Below are 19,033 nucleotides of genomic sequence, written 5' to 3'. Positions count from 1 at the left end.
TAAGGGGTGGCCTCCCCTCTCGGTCCCAACCGGAAACACCCATGCCCCCGAACCAGGTGGCGTGCCTACCGGCTACAACCGATGTCTTCCACCATGGCCTCTCTGTACGGTGTGTGCTTGAAAGGGGTTGACGACTTACTGAACCGTACCCTACCTACGGCAGGGACAAGTGGTAGTACAAAACAAGTATGGGGGTTACTGGAACAAGACTCGATCTATGGTCGACTCAGGAGGTTTATAAATTCCCTGCATGACATGTATAACAAAATATATTTCAACCAACAAAATCACCACTCAATATACCTTACCATGCCATACCGGACATAACCGTCCCGACGGGGACCGGCGACAAGCTCACTCCTACCCAAGGCAGAGGCTTTCCTGGATTCCTTTCCGGCATGCATGCAAGGCACATGAGGATGATCGCCATCACAAGTATATTCATTTCCAACCGCAAGGAAATCACTAATATGCATCCATGAAAATGACCATATCACATGAAATAACAAGTTCTCCGAAATAAGGTGGTGTTATAAACGTGTCAACTAACACACCAAAAATATTATTCTAGGGTTCAGAATGCTTGCCTTAAAGGTGTGGAGAGGTGGGGTGTTCTCCAAAACTTTTGAAAGTTTTCTTCCTTTCTCCAAAAATCCTATTTTCAAAAATATGCAAATAACACATATTTCAAAAACAGTACAAAAAAGTTGTTTGGAAAATTTTCAAATAAATCTTAAAATAAACTAGACAGAATTTGAGAGATGTAGGAAAAAGAATCAATTCATTTGGAGTTATATTCAAAGAGTTATAGATAGTCAAAGTTCTGGTCAAATATGTTATTTAAATAAAACAGAAAAGAAAACGCTTCGAACGGGATTACGTTTTCGCACAGAGAAGACGTACTTGAGCCTTTACGCCTCCACTTATCCAGCGTGGCTGGCGCGTGAGTCACTCACAGTGGGCCCGGGGGACCCACTGGTCAGGTTTAACTAGTTGACTTCCCTCCTCTTCCTTTGCCCCGAGAGGAGGCGGAACTCCGACGATGCTCGCCGGCAAACGGCGGCACCGTTCGGGAAACAGAGGTCACCTGTGGGCTCAGGGGATCGAGGTGGCCACTCCGGTAGTCGTTATGGTCTCGGGGGTGGACGGAGCTGCCGGCGGCGAGCTTCGCGGCGGACGGAGGCCGTCGGGCAAGGTGATTTTTCTCCCGCGGTGAGCCCTGATCAAAATCGAGCAGGGGAACTGGTTCACGGGAGTAAGAGGAAGCTCTTGGTGAAGAGAACGGAGAGGGGGAGGCCCTGGTGGCGTTGGAAAGGCTGGGGCAATGGCGGCGGCTGCGGTTGCCGGAGATGAGGAAGGAGGCCTCCCCGGGTCGAATGCGAGCTAGGGGAGTGCCATTGGGGTGGCCTGAGGTTGCCTGCGTGCTCGGGGGAGTTCGGGGACCTCCTTTTATAGCGCGACGAGGTCGGTTCCGCGGCGGTGGATGAGGATGCCGGCGAACCGCCTCTCTGTAGCTTGCAGGGCGACGTGGAGGCGACGAGAACTAGCCGACGAGCGAGGAGATAAGCTCGTGCGGCTCCCAGGGGCAGGTGGCGAGCCGGGGTGGCTTGGGCGGCGCTGCCCATGTCGGTGGCGGATGCGGCCGCGGGCATGCCGCCAAGCGGCTCTGACGGCGGTGCTGCAGGGCACCAGGGCCTGCTTGGCGTGACGTGGTGAGAAGGATAGCGAGTGGCGTGGCTCTGAAGAGCGGGCCAAAACCAGGGGGGCCAGCGTGTCGGCTCGGGCGCGGTTCGTGCAATACGCGCGCTCTGGGCGCGTCCAGTGCACGCACGGAAGGTGTTCGATACAATGCCATGGCATGCTACAGGTCACAGGTGAGGTTGGCAAGCAACAAGACTAGGCTAGGTTTAGTAAGGGTAACAAGGGACAAGGTGGTTTGGTCAGGTGGTCAAGTTCATAATGCAAGCAACCAATCATGTCAAATCTGATCATGCACTCCAGGTGTTTGACAAAATGCCACAGCACCTAGGCATTTCTTGGAGGGGCCAAATCTTCCAGATCAGTGTCTCTTTGGATGCACAAGAGGGTGGTGAGGTTAGTTGGTGGAAAGCACAAATTTGTTAGTGCAAGTTTTGCAAAACTACAATTCTGGACAGGAAATAAATGACATTATTTCATGAACCAAAAATATTCAAATGGGTGCATGCTCCTGGACTTAGGGGTTTGGTAGGGATGTCTACAAGTAGGAGAAGGCACAAGGTTACTGGAGCAAAAATAAATAGGGTTGCAGTAGAAATCACAAGGCTGGACCAGAATGGAAAAGAGGTTGATTCACTCAAAAATTTCACATAACAGCACTAGGTTTTTGCATAATGTTGAATCATATGCTACTACCAACATCCCATAATTTTGGTGGAGGCCAGAAAGAAATATTTAAATGGGTTTTAGTGCAAAATTGCACTCTGGACCAGAGAAGAAAAATTGATGCAGAGCTCAACATATTACATGAATAAAAGATATTTTTGTATAAAAGTGATTTAAAAACATCACATGACATCTCCAAATTTTGGTTAGAATTTTAGGTGAATTTATCAAATGGTTATAGTTCAATTTTGGCCATATAACCTTGGAAAACCATTTTTCAAGAAAATAAAGATCAACCAAATTAATTAGGTAATTAGTTATACTGATAAAAGAAAAGTTTTTCTTGAGAGGTTAAACAAGTCCAATAACATATTTGAAAGGTTTTCCCTTTAGGGAACAACTCAATAATAATAAGAAAGGAAATGTTTCAAAAAAAAATTCAAAAGGGAGTCCAAAAAAATCAAAGTTTTAATTCCTGGCAAAAATTTTAATTTATTAAAACAAGGCCAAAATTTTGGGATGTCACATTTGTGCATGCTTTGCCACATATTTCATTTGTCATTTTATTGTGTGAGCATGTTGGTTGCATAATTTACTCATTTGAGGACATCCACTTGTTGTTTTGATTGATTGGTTTCCTTTTCTTTTGGCCAAGTGGATGGACAAGAATGCCTAAGAACATTCTCTAGCTATCTATGCTTTTCTCGTCTCAAACTCTATTCATGCTGCATCACAAAGTTTGATCAAGTCAGATTTGAACCACTCTGTGTGAGGAGCACTCGGAGTCCCCGATTCGTCATAGACTTAAACTTCCAAAACTTCTTTGTGCGTTTCGGTCTGACGATTCACTCATTCGGTCATACCGAGATCACTAAGTCGATCTAGGTTTTCAATCTCGATGCAACCGATTTGAACTTTTCAATCACACTGAGTTGCAGCAACTGCTTGCAGATATGCATCTCGGTGCCACCGAGTTGTTCCAATCGGTCACACCGACAGGGTCGGGCTATATATACCCACGGGCAAAATTTTGGAAATTTTCTCCAAACTCTTCGCCCGCGCTTAGCCCGCTCTGCCTCCAGGGTCTCCGGATCGTCCTCCTCATCGCCAGTTGCCTCCTGCCACTGGTCTCCACCGCTGTTAACGGGAATCATCTCCGCCGTTGCCGCCGTAGCGAGTTCATCGCCGAACTAGGGTATGAACTTGTGCTATCCTTATCTGATTCCTAGCACATTGTGTTTGCCATGTATCTTGCCACGATTGAGATCATTCTATCCATCGAAAACACTCTGTAGTTTAGTCGTGAATTGAGAATTTAGGGTTAGGTTTCCGCCGAAACCATCTCGGACCCACCGAGTTGTGGAACTCGGTACCACCGATTCGGCTCAGGCCATTGCACATGTGATCCTTGGTCTGACCGAGAATTGCAAATCGGTGTGGTCGAGTTCACGACTTTGTGAAACCCTAGCAGTCTCGGTGCCACCAAACTGTGACTCGGTCTGACCGAGTTCACTAGTTTAGGTTCCAAAAGCTGCATCGGTATCACCGAGTTTACAAATCGGTTGATCCGAAATGCTTTCTGAGGAAAACTAAAACTAAGTTTTTGATTCATTCTTTTGCAAAAACCTCTGTATTTTGTGATGCTCATCCATTCTACCTCATCTATAATCTATTCACAGGGTCAGTTGTCAGAGATTGCATTATGTCTGATCAGAGTGACAGCCAGAACAGGTCAGAGGAGCAGGTTCACTTGAGTGAGGGAACTAGTCCCTCTAGCAGCTCAGATGATGGCTGTAGGAGCACACCAAGCAATCTGCCAAAGGCTGCCACCTGGGCCAGAAAGAAGAAAACTTCTGAATCTGAGGATGAAGACTATGTGGTAGTTGAGGATGAGGCCACTTCCAAGAAGAAAGTGGTTAAAAAGGAATGTAGCACTGCTGCTGCAACTAAGCCTGATATGAAGACCAAATTACCTACAAAGAGAATTCCCATGTCTAAAGCCAGAGCCTCTACTCAAGTACCTTTGGAATCTGAACCCAAAGAGGGTGCTGCAAAAGGGAAGAAGAGGAAAGAGAGGGTCAAGAAGACCACTGCCAGAGTGCTTGGGAGATCCTCAATCATGAGAGATTCTGAAGAGGAAGAGGAAGAAGATGCAGCACCAGCACCCAAAGCTCAGAAACTTATGGGGGGTGCCATAAGATCAGGGCTGCTTCATCTAAGCCCAAAGAAGCTTCTAAGCCAGCTGCTCCAAAACCCAAAACTGCACCAAAGAGGAGTACCAGGAACATTCCAGCTGCAGAGAAGAACAAGGCCCCAATGCCTGAAGCTGCAATGGAAGAAGAAGATGATTCTGTTGTCTTGAGGAAATTGAAGCCAAAAATTCCAGATCACAATGATGCTCATCCAGTTGCAGAGAACATGAAGATCAGGAAGGACTCAGTTCTAAGGCTATGGAGAGAGTCTGATCCATATGCCACCAGGAGAAGGACTGCTGTGGACTACAGGTTCCATACAAAGGAACATCATGACTTCTATGAGACCATCTTGCTTGACAACAAACCAATAGTATGTGACATGAGATGGGTCGACTGGGAGTACATCAAGGAGAATGATGAACATTATCGGTGTGTATGACAGTTTCAAGGCTTGTGGAGTTGATGAGTTTGTGGTTCAGAAGCTCACAAAATGGAATGATGAGCTCATCATGCAGTTCTACTCCACAACTCACTTCTACCCAGATGGAAGGATTTTCTGGATGTCTGGAGGCACTAGGTACCAGTCCACGGTTGCTGAATGGGCAAAATTGATCAATGCTCTAGAAGAGAGTGAAGATGACTTGGATGTCTATGCCAAGAATAAGAAGGGTCACAACACCATGGCACACATGTACAAGGACATCCCAGATGCTGCTCTTGAGACACACAAGTTTGGATTTGTACATTACCTTCTGTCTGGCTTGCCAACTATCAACTGGATCCTCAGGCACACTCTCTTGCCAAAGTCAGGAGATCACAAGATGATCAGAGGCCATGCAATAAACTTGCTTCACATCTTTGATGTCCCACAAAAGTTCAAAGTCATGAGCCTAATAGTGGAAACCATAAAAAGGACAGCTACAGATCAGAAGAGGAGTTGTGGGTATGCCCCACAGATCCAGGAGCTGATTAACTCCAAGATGGGCACAGGCACATATCTGCTGGACAAGGAGCACCTGCCATCTACCCAGAATTTGAGGACAACACTATGGTGATGGATGAAAATGAACCATCTTCTGTGCACGCACAAGCCAAGAAGGAGAAGGCAAAGGCTGAAAAGGCTACAAGGATGCCAACTACTGAAGAAGCATCTCAGTATCTTATGAAGAGCAAGCAAGATCAGCTTGGCTACTTTATTGCATCAACTCTGAGGATTGAGAAGGGACTGGCCACCCTGACTCAAAACCAGGAGAGCTTGGAAAGGATCGTGGAGCAAAAGTTCTATGACTTGGATGTGAAGGTAACTAAGATCCAGTCTGTTGTGGAGAAACTTCAGGATGATATGCAGGAGAGGAAGGGCAAGATAACCATTGATGCATTTGTCAGAGTGCCTAGAGCTCAGAGGTCTTCTGCAGTGCCTGTTCCAGACACCAGAGCCACTTCATCTGCACCAGCTACAGCTTCAGTGCCACCAGCTCCAGCACCTACTCCATCAGCTCCATCTACATCGACTGAAGCCTTCGTTCTTGGAGTTATCTGGACACCACCACCTGAAGATCAAGCCTGAGAGACGATTTAGTGCTATGCATTTTCTAGGAACTTTTTGGTAACTTGTTGCCAAAGGGGGATAAAAATGTATAGATCATAGGCGTCGAGAGAGAGCGTTGCTTTTTATTCTCTCTTGATTTGGTGGTTGAACTTTATTTGCTTTACTTGTTTGAGATACTTTCTGTCTACGTGATACTTGGATGATCATGTGTGTTTGATCATATGCTACATTAATGCTTGTTAGATGACATTATCATTTTATCCCTGTATGATCATTCACTTTGCTTGGTGATGAGTGCATGTATTTAATTATTATCATTTTGAGCGCTCCACCAAGATGTATGTGACACGGAAGAGTAACCCATGAGCCTAATTCTCTATGCATTTGCAGTCCAAAGCAAATCATAAACTATGCACAAATTTAGGGGGGAGCTCTTGCTTTTCACATACTTCTCAAAGCGACAATGTTTTTCACTCTTATTATCATTTGTCGAAGCTTTGATCTATATGTTGTCATCAATTACCAAAAAGGGGGAGATTGAAAGTGCAACTATCCCTAGGTGGTTTTGGTAATTCCTAACAACATATAGCTCATTGAGCTAATGCTATTCCAAGATTAATATTTCAGGAAAAGCTCAATGAATGGCATGGCATGGATGAGGAAAATGGACCCCTCAAAATACTAAGGACAAAAAGATTGGCTCAAGCTCAAAGCTCAAGACTCTACATTTTATATTTTAGTGATCCAAGATCACATTGAGTCTATAGGAAAAGCCAATACTATCAAGGAGGGATGAGGTGTTGCTTGATGAGTTTCTTGCTTCATAGTGCTTAGTGATATGCTCCAAAACCCTCAACTACCTTCCCACATCCACATATGACCTAAACCAAAAGTCAAACTCGGCCCCACCGCTTCTTTCTATCCGGCGCCACCGAGTTCAGATGTCATAGCCATTGCCACAAACCCAAGGCAAATCGATCTCACCGATAGGGATCTCTGTCACACCGAGATGGGGTTGTAATCTCTCTGTTTCCCTTCGTAACGTTTCGGTCCTACCGAGATGAGCGATCGGTCCCACTGAGATTGCAATGTAAACTCTCTGTTTCCCTTTTATAACATTTCGGTCCCACCGAAATGAGCGATCCGTCCCACCGAGTTTACCTGACCAACTCTCTGGTTAGCTTATTACCAAAATCGGTCCCACCGAGTTTGTGTAATCGGTCACACCGAGATTACGTTATGCCCTAACCCTAAACATATCGGTCCTACCGAGTTGCATCTCAGTCCCACCGAAAATCCTAACGGTCACTAGGTTTGCTGAATCGGTCCGACTGAGTTTCTCAATTTGGTCTCACTGAGATTGGTAAATTGTGTGTAACGGTTAGTTTTTGTGTGGAGGCTATATATACCCCTCCACCCACTCTTCATTCGTGGAGAGAGCCATCAGAACATACCTACACTTCCCATACACATTTTCTGAGAGAGAACCACCTACTTATGTGTTGAGGCCAAGATATTCCATTCTCACCATATGAATCTTGATCTCTAGCCTTCCCCAAGTTGCTTTCCACTCAAATCTTCTTTCCACCAAATCCATATCCTGTGAGAGAGAGTTGAGTTTTGGGGAGACTATCATTTGAAGCACAAGAGCAAGGAGTTCATCATCAACACACCATTTGTTACTTCTTGGAGAGTGGTGTCTCCTAGATTGGCTAGGTGTCACTTGGGAGCCTCCGACAAAGATTGTGGGGTTGAACCAAGGAGTTTGTAAGGGAAAGGAGATCGCCTACTTCATGAAGATCTACCGCTAGTGAGGCAAGTCCTTCGTGGGCGATGACCATGATGGGATAGACAAGGTTGCTTCTTCGTGGACCCTTCATGGGTGGAGCCCTCCGTGGACTCGCGCAACTGTTACCCTCCGTGGGTTGAAGTCTCCATCAACGTGGATGTACGATAGCACCACCTATCGGAACCACGACAAAAACATCTGTGTCTCCAATTGTGTTTGAATTCTCCAAACCCTTCCCTTTACATTCTTGCAAGTTGCATGCTTTACTTTCCGTTGTTCATATACTCTTTGCATGCTTGCTTGAATTGTGTTAGGATTGCTTGACTTATCCAAAGTTGCTAAAATCTGCCAAAGACTAAAATTGAGAAAATGATAGATTTTTAATTGGTCAAGTAATCTAATCACCCCCCCCCCTCTAGACATACTTTCGATCCTACAGCTAGTCATATTCTTCATGATGCTCTCTTTATGTTATAAAGACCAAATACCTTAGGGAGTGTTCGGCGTCGCGAGTTTGGCCTTATATGCATCAGCTCCGAATCATGTCTTTGGTCAAATGTTGGGTTTGCCCGGCTCCCATGTTTTGGTACCTTACGTTCCGCTATATCGACTAAGGTAGCACTAGGAGAACTACTGCGATTGTGCCCTGGTTCATTCGGATGAGCACCTCAGTAGAGAAAGCCGAAAATTGACTGTCATGATATAGCGCGAGACTGGTCAACCACTCGATGACCCAGCGGAATCTTCGGGATTCCTCCGCATTAACGAAGGGCCGTTTCCCAGTCATGTACGTATGCACCCTATATTCGAATGAGCATAGAAGTACCAGGGGCTATATAGTAGCCCCACCGTCAAACTCCTATGGCTAAGTGAAAGTGTTAAAGCAATATAGTCCGATTGCCTCGTTCGCTACGCCACCACCTTCTTAATGGACCAAGACGTTGGATCAAGTGTGAATACGCGTTTTTTGCGAACACCCCCGCATTATCATTACTAGGGAAAAGGCTAGCAGCAGCGCGGGTTTTAGGTGTATCAGTAGCGCGGGGACCGGCGCTACTAATAAGGCGCTACAGCTAATATGTAGCAGTAGCGCGTGCTCACCAGCGCTACTGCTACACAAGTGTAGCAGCAGCGTGCTTAGTGGAAGCTCGCTACTGCTATTATGCCACCCGCGCTACTGCTATTACGGACCCACGCTACTACTAACATAATAGTAGTAGCGTTTCTTGAGTACCAACGCTACTAGTATACTAAATACTAGTAGGGCACAATTTTTTCCCACGCTACTACTAACTTATTAGAAATTGAAAAAAAAATCAACCAATTCAATTCTATCACACAGTTGTCGTATCTACTATCACACAGTTCCTCATTATAGCCATAACTCATGCATAATTCCTATCCTTTATAGGTGTAAGAGTATAAACTGTACACAGGTCCTCATTGTAGCCATAACATAACTCATGAATAATTCCTATCCTTTATAGGCGTAAGAGTATAAACTGTGCGTGGCAGCTACCTACGTAAGTGGTGCTTGCCATGCAAATTTAGAATTTTACCACTACTTCTAGATGCCAGAGAATGAGACACGTTAGTTGTTATGGTCCGCTCAAAATATTGGATCACTCGTCAATGTGCGGCGCCTGCCCGAACTGATCTCGCGACCTGTAGCTGCGACGAAACACACTGGGCAGCCTCGACGAGCCACACCTAACCGACGATAGCCGCCATTGTGACGGCGTCACGTCCCTCACCTTGGCCCTCAGCTCCAACAGGCATCGGTCGATGTTGTCCTCGTGCCTCGCCAACAGCGGACGGAGGAAGCCATCGTACACGTGCCTCGCACCCTGAAACCCGAACACCATTAAGATTCAGATTCAGAATTGGTCACATACCGAATCAAGTGTATCTAAATGTTGATCATCTCTTGGGCTCGGGGTGTCTGGTCGACTGCTTAACCGTGTGCTGGGGTGCCGGAGATAGAGGACGAGCATCAGCTTCGCCTCTCCATACATCAGCAGCCACGACACCATCCGGTCCACGAACCTCTCGACGACCGTCAACATCGCCACCAGAACCCTGCAACATTACCAATAGAGGTTCAAAAACTTCAGATTCTATAGAAGAACACACAGAAAAACAACGCCGTACATGTCGGTGCCAATGTGCTACAAATTTTCCTCGAAATTCTTATTTAAGACGTAATGCACAACTGAACTACACACTGAAGCAGCACATAGCTACTTCCATGACAAAAGATAACACAAAAGATTAGAAGCAATTCTGTTGTGTTGGAAGCCCTAAAAATAAACAACACATACGAACCACATAAGGAGTTAAGAGGCATAATTCTTCCGGTAATTTTCTATCTATCCATTTTTCTAAGTAGTCACTTCAATACCTTGATATCTTCCACATTTTCAAAGATAACAAAGTCCATGAATCTACTGTTTGAAGAGCATAGTGACTATACAAACTTTCAAATTGGGCTTGCCAAAAACTAAACATAGAGTGCATCTTCTCTAAACAGAGAGTGGTACTTGTTGAAGACAAACTGGACTGAAGTGATAAAAAAAGGACACAGTGTCATACATACAGTCTACCGATGCACACAAAAGCTTACCCTCAAATAGCCAACCATGTAATAAGAAGACTAAAGCATTGTGGGGGGAGGGATGCTGCTGCCAGACAGTGTCATACAGTCTACAAAATGACAACCAGTGGACTCTTTTAATCTGATAGTGTTTCTTGTAGAAGAAATAGGCAAGATAAATCAAGTCATGATTGAACATTGATTGAGGACTACCAATCCATATATATAAATGTATTGTTTCTGTTACTCAACAGAACATGTAGGTAGCAACCTGATATGATGCTTGATTTGGACGAAAAACCACAAACCCTTTTTTCCTCTAGAATAAAAGTACCTCCCAACTGTTCAAAACCACCACAAATTCATCTTGTTGCATATATCAACCGGAATGGATCCTAGTGTGGTTAATGATAATTACAAACTTAGCCTATTCACAATTGATTATTAGCTAAATATAAGAGAACATTGCATGTTTCATCACAGTAATTGCCAGAAAAAACTGAAAAACAAATGTTTCTACTATGTGGCATATCTGAACTTAAATATGCTATATCCCCATGTACCTTTTGTTTGCAGGTATCCTCTGGTAGCATTGCAAAAGTGAGAATACATTATGGCCTTGAATATACATATACGAATAGTAATCTGCCAAGTAAGAAAAGTATCATGTTATATAACATATACAATCAAGTGATATAACTGGACGGATCTCCATACCCATGGAGAAGACCGGACATTGGTGCTGCTGTTGGTGGCGTGCGTTGTCTTGGTCCTAGTCCTGGTCATGGAGACAGACGGGGGTTAGAAAGGGAGGGAGAGACGAGGGAAGATGAGGGATTTGTACCCATGGATGCGCCTCCTCTTGCCTGCAGATCCATGGCAGCTCGAGCCGAGGACGAATCTGGCCGGAGGGGAGGAAGGGTCTCCATGGATGGACGACGAGGGCGTCCCACGGAGATGGCCGCAACCAACCGGAGCTTGTTGGCTCGATATGCAGCCTTTGGAGCGAAGGAGAGGTCGGGGGTCGCCAGCGGTGGATTTAAGGGAGAGAGTGGAGGTGGGCGGCGGTGAGGAGATCTGGAGGAGGAGATCGACCGAGAGGGGTGGGGGACGAGATCGGCCGAGGGGGTGGGGGCCACGAGAGAGAGACTTTTTTTCAGGGATTCGTGAGAGAGAGTTTGGCAGGGGTGGGGGTCGATCCGCGTGCGGTGGTGGACACGCTTAGTAGTAGCATGGGTATATCAAGTCGCTACAGCTATTCGCTTAGTAGTAGCGCAGGTTTTAGCATCCGCGTTATTACTATACCTAGTCTAGAGCCAACGCCCTGGCAACTTTAGTAGTAGCGCTTTTCTCAACTAGCGCGCTACTGCTAAACGGATATTAGTAGCGCAGTTTTGTAAAGAGCGCTACTGCTAATTAGCAGTAGCGTCTGTTTTTAAACCGCGCTGCTGGTAAGTTTCTGTGTATAAGGTTTTCCCTAGTAGTGTATATGCATGGGGGCTGAAGCCGACGACTGCAAACTTTCAGGTTATATACATATATACATAAACGGCCGCACAGGAGGCATCATAATACTTTTAGGCAAAAGTACAAACACAACTTTTATAATTCAATAAAACGGTGTTTTTACAATGGGAATACATGTCACTAGAACATAATATTCTTCGAGCACTGAGCCTCTATTGAACGAGCGCCTTCAAGGACTTCTTCAAAGTAGTGCTCGACAGGTACCCGGCCTACGGCCGAACTCTAGGTTGCAATAGCGGTGGCCTCCATCTCTGCCCAGTATGTCTTGACACGGGCAAGTGCCATACGCGCACCCTCTATGCACGCCGACCTCTTCATAGCGTTGATGTGCGGCATAGCACCAAGAACTGTTGCACTAAACTAAAATAACTATTCGGCCTTGGACCTTCCGGCCACAGATGATCCACAATAGACCTCATGGCAAGCCCGGACAACCTATGGAGCTCGGCCCACTCGGTCATTCACTCATTTAACAGCAGTGGAGACACTGGAACATGGAACTGTGACCAGAATAGCCTTTCCACTTCACGATCTTTTTGATCTTTGAAGTACTCGGCCGCATCAGCAACACTGGCTGCCAAATCCACGTATGCATCTGCAGAACTCCATAGTTGATCAAGAGGGGCATACTTCGGATCTCCGAACTTCGTCCGCAACAAAAATGGCTTCCCAGCCGCGATATCCCCAGCTTGACGCAGCTCCTTCTTCGCCGCTCTGATTTTAGAGCGGGCTTCCTTGGCTGCTACCATGGCCTTCTCTAGGTTCGCCACCTTCGCCCAGCTTTCTTTTTCAAGAAGATGATAACGGTCGGCGGCATCTTTCAACTCAACGGCCATCTTGGCTATTCTTTCATTGCTTTGGCAATGGGCAGCCTGTTCGGCCCTCAGCTCTTCGACCGCCTTTAGAGCGGTCGCATCACTATTCCTGGCTTGTTTCTTGGCTCGGGCAAGTTCCGCCTGAAGGATCTCCACGGTGGCGGCTCCATCTGGAGTCACAACATATTAAAGATACTAGCATCATGATCCTCTTACTATGTGTTGATCACCGGAGAAATCACATACCCTGTGCCTCGTCGAGCCGCTTGTTGATAAGCACGATGTCGGCATCTACCGCATCAAGTTGTCGCTTCAGCTCGGCAAACTCACCAGTCCGGCTAGCCACCGGACCTTCAGCCATGTGCACATAAAGGCAGCCTGATTATTACCTGGGACTATAATCCTCTGTTTGCTGCCGTTCTCGATGGCAACTAGAGTCTCAGGGGCTACTATCTGCATAGGGCACACCTAACGTGTGCGGTACCGCCAAAAACATACACTATTCCACGTACCTCGAAGCCTTTCAGCAGACTCATAAAAGCTTCATGCAACCCGCTTTCGGCAGATGAAATCCTCTCAATCACCGTACCAATTAGCGTACGATGCGCTTCTGAGATGGCCACTTGCTCCAGAAGACCATTTAGTGCGTCCGATCGCACACCGAACGGTTCCGGACTCTTTCTGTTGATCTCTTTAGGAGCCGAATACTAAGGACTTCGGGAGGCCGAAAGATTACCCTCTGGCCTTGGCGTATCGAGAGAAACCCTCCGCGACGACACTTCAGGGTCGCCCGCCTCATGAGGCGGGGTGGCATGGGGAGGTGTTTCGCTCTCCATCATCTCCGGAAGAAGATCCCCCGAAGACGAATTCTGTCGAGAAGGGCTACGATCCGAACTACAAGATATATGCTTTGGTTATTGTCTTCAGAAGTAATGTAGGATATTTTTACTATCAAGTACTTTTTGTTTACTTACAACTCGGTAGAGGGATGATCCCCTTGCAGGCACTGTGCGGCAAGAGTACCCTCCGAGGCAGGACCCTCTGGCGAAGATTTCTTCCCCCGTTTGGAAACCTTTGTTTCCGGGTCTTCAGAGGTGGTCCTCTTCCTTCCTTGGGGAGAGGGAATTTCAGATTCTTCTCCCTGGCTATCCTCCTTTGCGGAGGCGCTAATTCCCCCGATTGGGATGAATAATGAGTGAGGTCTGCTTTCATCCTCTTTATTCCCCCTTTATCTTCCCTTGAGGGCGCCTGATAAGGCGCCAGCTCGAGCATTCTGGCTAGTACTGGATCGGTCGAGCCCTCGGGAAGGGGGGCCAAACACCTGATCATCTTCGCCTTTGTTACCCAGTCCTGGTCAAGGAGCGACTTTTTAGAATGATGTTATGATAAATAAAAAGACAACATGTTCGGCCTCGGGATTACTTACTTGGGTATCCGGGCGATTACAGCTCAGACCCGCATCCTCGGTGGTGTCCTGACACCTTATTTGTGGTCCGAAGAACAATTTGTACATCTCTTCGAGCGTCACGCCGAGGAAGTGCTGAATAGTTCACGGTCCTTCCGGGTTGAATTCCCACATACGGAGGGGTCGACGTTTGCAAGGCGGGACTCAACGAACTAGCATGACTTGCATTACCGTGACCAGGCTGACATCTCTCTCAAGGAGATCTCGGATGCGACTCTGCAATATCGGCACATCATTTACTGGCCCCCAGTCCAGTCCCTTGTTGATCCATGACGTCAGTTGTGGTGGAGGGCCCGAGCGAAAGGCAGGGGCGGCTACCCACTTGGTACTCCGGGGAGCTGTGATATAAAACCACTCCTGTTGCTATAAACCGGACACCTTTGGGAAGGAACCCTCTGGCCACGGAATATCAGCGCTTTTGCTTATTACGGCACCTCCGCACTCTGCGTGTTGCCCCTCGATCATCTTTGGCTTCACATTGAAAGTCTTGAGCCACAGGCCGAAGTGTGGGGTAATGCGGAGGAAGGCCTCACACACGACGATGAACGACGAGATGTGAAGGAGGGAATCCGAGGCCAGGTCATGGAAGTCAGCCCATAATAGAACATGAGCCCCCTAACAAAGGGATCCAGAGCGAGGCCTAGCCCTCGGAGGAAGTGAGAGATGAATACAACGCTCTCGCCGGGTTCAGGAGTGGGAATGACATGCCCTCGAGCAAGCAGCATGTGCCAGATTTCGCTGATCAAATACCTGACCTCTCTTAGCTTCGTGATGTCTTCCTCTGTGACAGAGGAAGGCATCCACCGACCTTGAAGGTTGAATCCGGACATGGTTGAAGGTCCGAGGCGCCTGACCTGAGCCTTGGGTGTTGGAACTCGAGGCGGGGGGAGGATTCGATTGAGTACGAGAGGGGAAAAAGGACAGGCCTTGGCCTCTTTATAAAGAGGGTGAATATCAAGCGTCCTCCTTGTGGCCGTTTGGGACTTGCCTGAAATCGAGGAGTCATACCAACGGGCACGATTGGGTTACCCACGTCCGTATTGATGAGAATCCCGTAATAAGGGGGACACAATCTCTTCTTCGACAAGATGTATCAAGAAAACCGCCTCGCGATATGTGCAGTACTAGTTGAGAAAAACAGTTTGAATAATGACCGGGCCATGGCATGATGTCATGTTGCAAACCGTGTCAGCAGATTAGATTTGTGGAAATATTATTCTCTCTACGATGGTATGTGAAACTTGTTTTGGAGAGCCGGATACTATCCTTATGTTCAAAATCTTCTATGGAGTATTCGGAGGAAGAACCCGCCTTGCAATGCCGAAGACAAAACTGTGCGCCGGACTCATCGTCATTGAAGCCTGGTTCAGGGGCTACTGAGGGAGTCCTGGATTAGGGGGTCTCCGGACAGCCGGACTATATCTTTTGGCCGGACATGGAATATGAAGATACAAGATTGAAGACTTCGTCCTGTGTCCGGATGGGACTCTCCTTGGCGTGGAAGGCAAACTTGGCAATACGGATATGTAGATCTCCTCCCTTGTAACCGACTCTGTGTAACCCTAGCCCCCTCCGGTGTCTATATAAACCGGAGGGTTTAGTCCGTAGGACAACATACAATCATACCATACGCTAGCTTCTAGGGTTTACATCTACGATCTCGTGGTAGATCAACTCTTGTAATACTCATATCATCAAGATCAGTCAAGCAGGACGTAGGGTATTACCTCCATCGAGAGGGCCTGAACCTGGATAAACATCGTGTCCCCCGCCTCCTATTACCATCCGCCTTAGACGCACAGTTCGGGACCCCCTACCCGAGATCCGCCGGTTTTGACACCGACACACGCCGAGCAGGTACGCCCGCGCCGGCTTGTCCTTCTTAGCGATCATCGCCGTCGCCGCGTCCTCCACCGGCACCACCGCCTCGCACAGCTTGGCTGCATCCAGGTTTGCCTCCACCTTTATTGCCCACGTGGTGTAGTTCTCACCAGTGAGCATCGGAACAGGCGTCTGCGGCGAGCTCACCGACCCGCCGGCATATGGCACGATCGACATCGCCGGCGATCACCTCCCACAACGTGGCTCTAGTACCAAATGTTGGTGCTGCTGCCTTGCTCTAGCTCACCTATCTCACTCTCTGCACCTCACTCTGGCTCAAAACCAAGAAGAAGGAGGAAGGATACATTGGACACGGCGAGGGTTTCCGGCGCACTAACACCACTGCATGGACGGTCTTTTTTCCTTGAGCACAAACTCAACACCCTGCCGTTACAACGATCGCCGCAGTGTTTTTTATACCCAGGCCGGCGCTGGGCCGGGACCTGGATGCTCCTACCCACTACACCGCCTGGTCCGGCTCGTTCCGTGCGCGCCCACGACGCTCCCCGCGCCGAGCCCGCAACAGACCAGCGTGATCACCGCGTCCCCGATCGCCAACGGCCTCGCCCTACACGCACGCCTACGGTGTACTCCTACACGGGCACCCCCGTGCACCATACGCATGCACACATGCACACCTACGCCACGGACCTGACGTGCCCGACACGCCCAGCGCGCGCCCATACACGCGCCCGACGCGTCCGACCCGTCGCCGCGGCTTATTTGACCAACATGTTATGAACATCCATGTTTTTTTCAGAACTTTATTGAATGTTTTAATTTGAATTTCTTAAGTTAGTAAATCATGGGAGCATATGAGAGGTGATATATATTTAGTGTGTACGGCCGCGGCCTCTACCAAAACAGTGCCGAATAGGAGCTGACAATGTAAACATCCTTGACTGACTCGAGCACGGCACTCAGCAAGCATACGTTGGCATTGGCCATTTGGTTTGGCCGTTTGGTATAGTTTGGTTTGGTGACATGAATAAATGAATTGGCGAGTGAGATCCGCAAGAGATGAATGAAGACATGCAGGTCATATTTAGGCTAGCCAGCACCTACTGAAACGCAATGAATGGATTTGAAGGCACGCGCGCTCGCGCACGTACACTACTCTACTCTACGTGCTGCACCACACCACCGATAGACTGGTAGCGCTGGCATTTACTCAGGCCATGTGATCCTTGCCAGTCTGCATGCCCCGAAAGCCATGCATAAATCCTACCCTCTCCAACACACTCCACTCCACTCCACTCTCCAGTGCACTCCACACACTCTGCTACTAGCTACCAATGACAATGGGCGTGGGGCGTGCAACAAGAAGGATGCAAGGCAGGAGTTCCATGTCGGTCTTGCTGGTGTCGTTGCTGCTGCTGGCGGCGGCGGCCGGTGTTTCCAGCCGAGCCACGTACACGGGCAGCAGCACCGCAGGTGCCGGTGCAAGTGTGACGACGACGGCGCCGCCGAAGAAGCATGTTGATGGGAAGAAGCAGCAGGTGCCGGCGCTGGTGGTGTTCGGCGACTCGATCGTCGACCCGGGCAACAACAACGCCATCAGCACCATCGTCAAGGCCAACTTCGCGCCCTACGGCCACGACTTCGGCGCCGACCACCGCCCCACGGGCCGCTTCTGCAACGGCAGGATCCCCACCGACTTCATCGCCTCCAGGCTCGGCCTCAAGCAGCTCCTCCCGGCGTACCTGGCCCCGAACCTGACGACGCACGACCTGCTCACCGGCGTCAGCTTCGCGTCGGGCGGCACGGGGTACGACCCGCTCACGGCGCAGCTCGCCTCCGTCATCTCCATGACGGACCAGCTCCGCATGTTCGACGAGTACAAGGCCAGGGTCCGCGCCGCGGCCGGCGACGCCGCGCTCTCGGAGATCCTCGCCAGGGGCGTGTTCGCGGTGTGCGCCGGCAGCGATGACGTGGCCAACACCTACTTCACCATGCGCGCGCGGAGCTCCTACTCGCACGCCTCCTACGCGTCGCTCATGGTCGCCCACGCCACCGCCTTCCTCGACGGCCTGCTGGCCGCGGGCGCCCGCCGCGTCGCCGTCATCTCCATGCCGCCCATCGGGTGCGTGCCCTCCCAGCGCACGCTCTCGGGCGGCATGGGGCGCGAGTGCTCCCCGGACCACAACGAGATCGCGGAGCTGGTGAACTCGGGAATGGGCACCGCCGTCGACACCCTCAAGGCGAAGCACCCGGGGGCGAGGGTGATGCTGATGGACATCTACGGGTACCTGCTGGACATGATGGTGCGGCCGGACGGGTACGGGTTCAGGGAGTCCACGCTGGGCTGCTGCGGCACGGGCATGATGGAGGTCGCCGTGCTGTGCAACGGCGTCACGTCGGCGGTGTGCGGGGACGTGGAGGAGTACTTGTTCTGGGACAGCTACCACCCCACCGAGAAGGCCTACAGGATCCTCGTCGACTACGTCTACGACAACTACCTCAAGGAGCTCATCGCCTAGGCCTACCTATATATCCTTGCTGTAACCCCTACCTTGCATTATTCTCTGGGATTTTCGTTTCCATTCATTGCGTCTGTATTGTGCACGTAGCACCTTGTGACAACAATTGTCAATTATTGTTGATCTTTAAGAGGTCATTATCGGCTTGAGATCGGACCGTTAGAAGGAGAGAGAGGTTTGGTGGAATATGATGGATGTTTTATTCATAGTTTAAAAAACCGAACCGAAAATTGAACCGGAAAGGTTGTCGGTTCAGGTTTTTACCGGTCGGACCGCCGGTTCACCGGTTCGATTGTTGGTTTTTTTAATAAATAAAATAATACTTTCTCCGTCCGGATCTATTTTGATGACAAGTATTTCCGGACGGAGGGAGTA

The 19,033-nt window shown here is 48.8% G+C and overlaps 1 protein-coding gene across 1 annotated transcript; it reads left to right on the top strand.

The window, feature by feature from the left end:
- Nucleotides 1-17,383: 17,383 nt before the first annotated feature.
- On the top strand, nucleotides 17,384-18,774 carry LOC119285916 (GDSL esterase/lipase EXL3-like). The gene has a single exon (XM_037565246.1). The coding sequence runs from the start codon at nucleotides 17,474-17,476 to the stop codon at nucleotides 18,656-18,658; it is 1,185 nt and encodes a 394-aa protein (XP_037421143.1). The 5' UTR covers nucleotides 17,384-17,473; the 3' UTR covers nucleotides 18,659-18,774.
- The last annotated feature ends 259 nt before the right edge of the window (nucleotides 18,775-19,033 follow it).

Source organism: Triticum dicoccoides, chromosome 1A, assembly GCF_002162155.2.
Source record: "Triticum dicoccoides isolate Atlit2015 ecotype Zavitan chromosome 1A, WEW_v2.0, whole genome shotgun sequence".
Lineage (NCBI taxonomy): Eukaryota > Viridiplantae > Streptophyta > Magnoliopsida > Poales > Poaceae > Triticum > Triticum dicoccoides.
The sequence above is the reverse complement of the archived record's forward strand: the minus strand, read 5'-3'. Positions and strand labels throughout refer to the sequence as shown.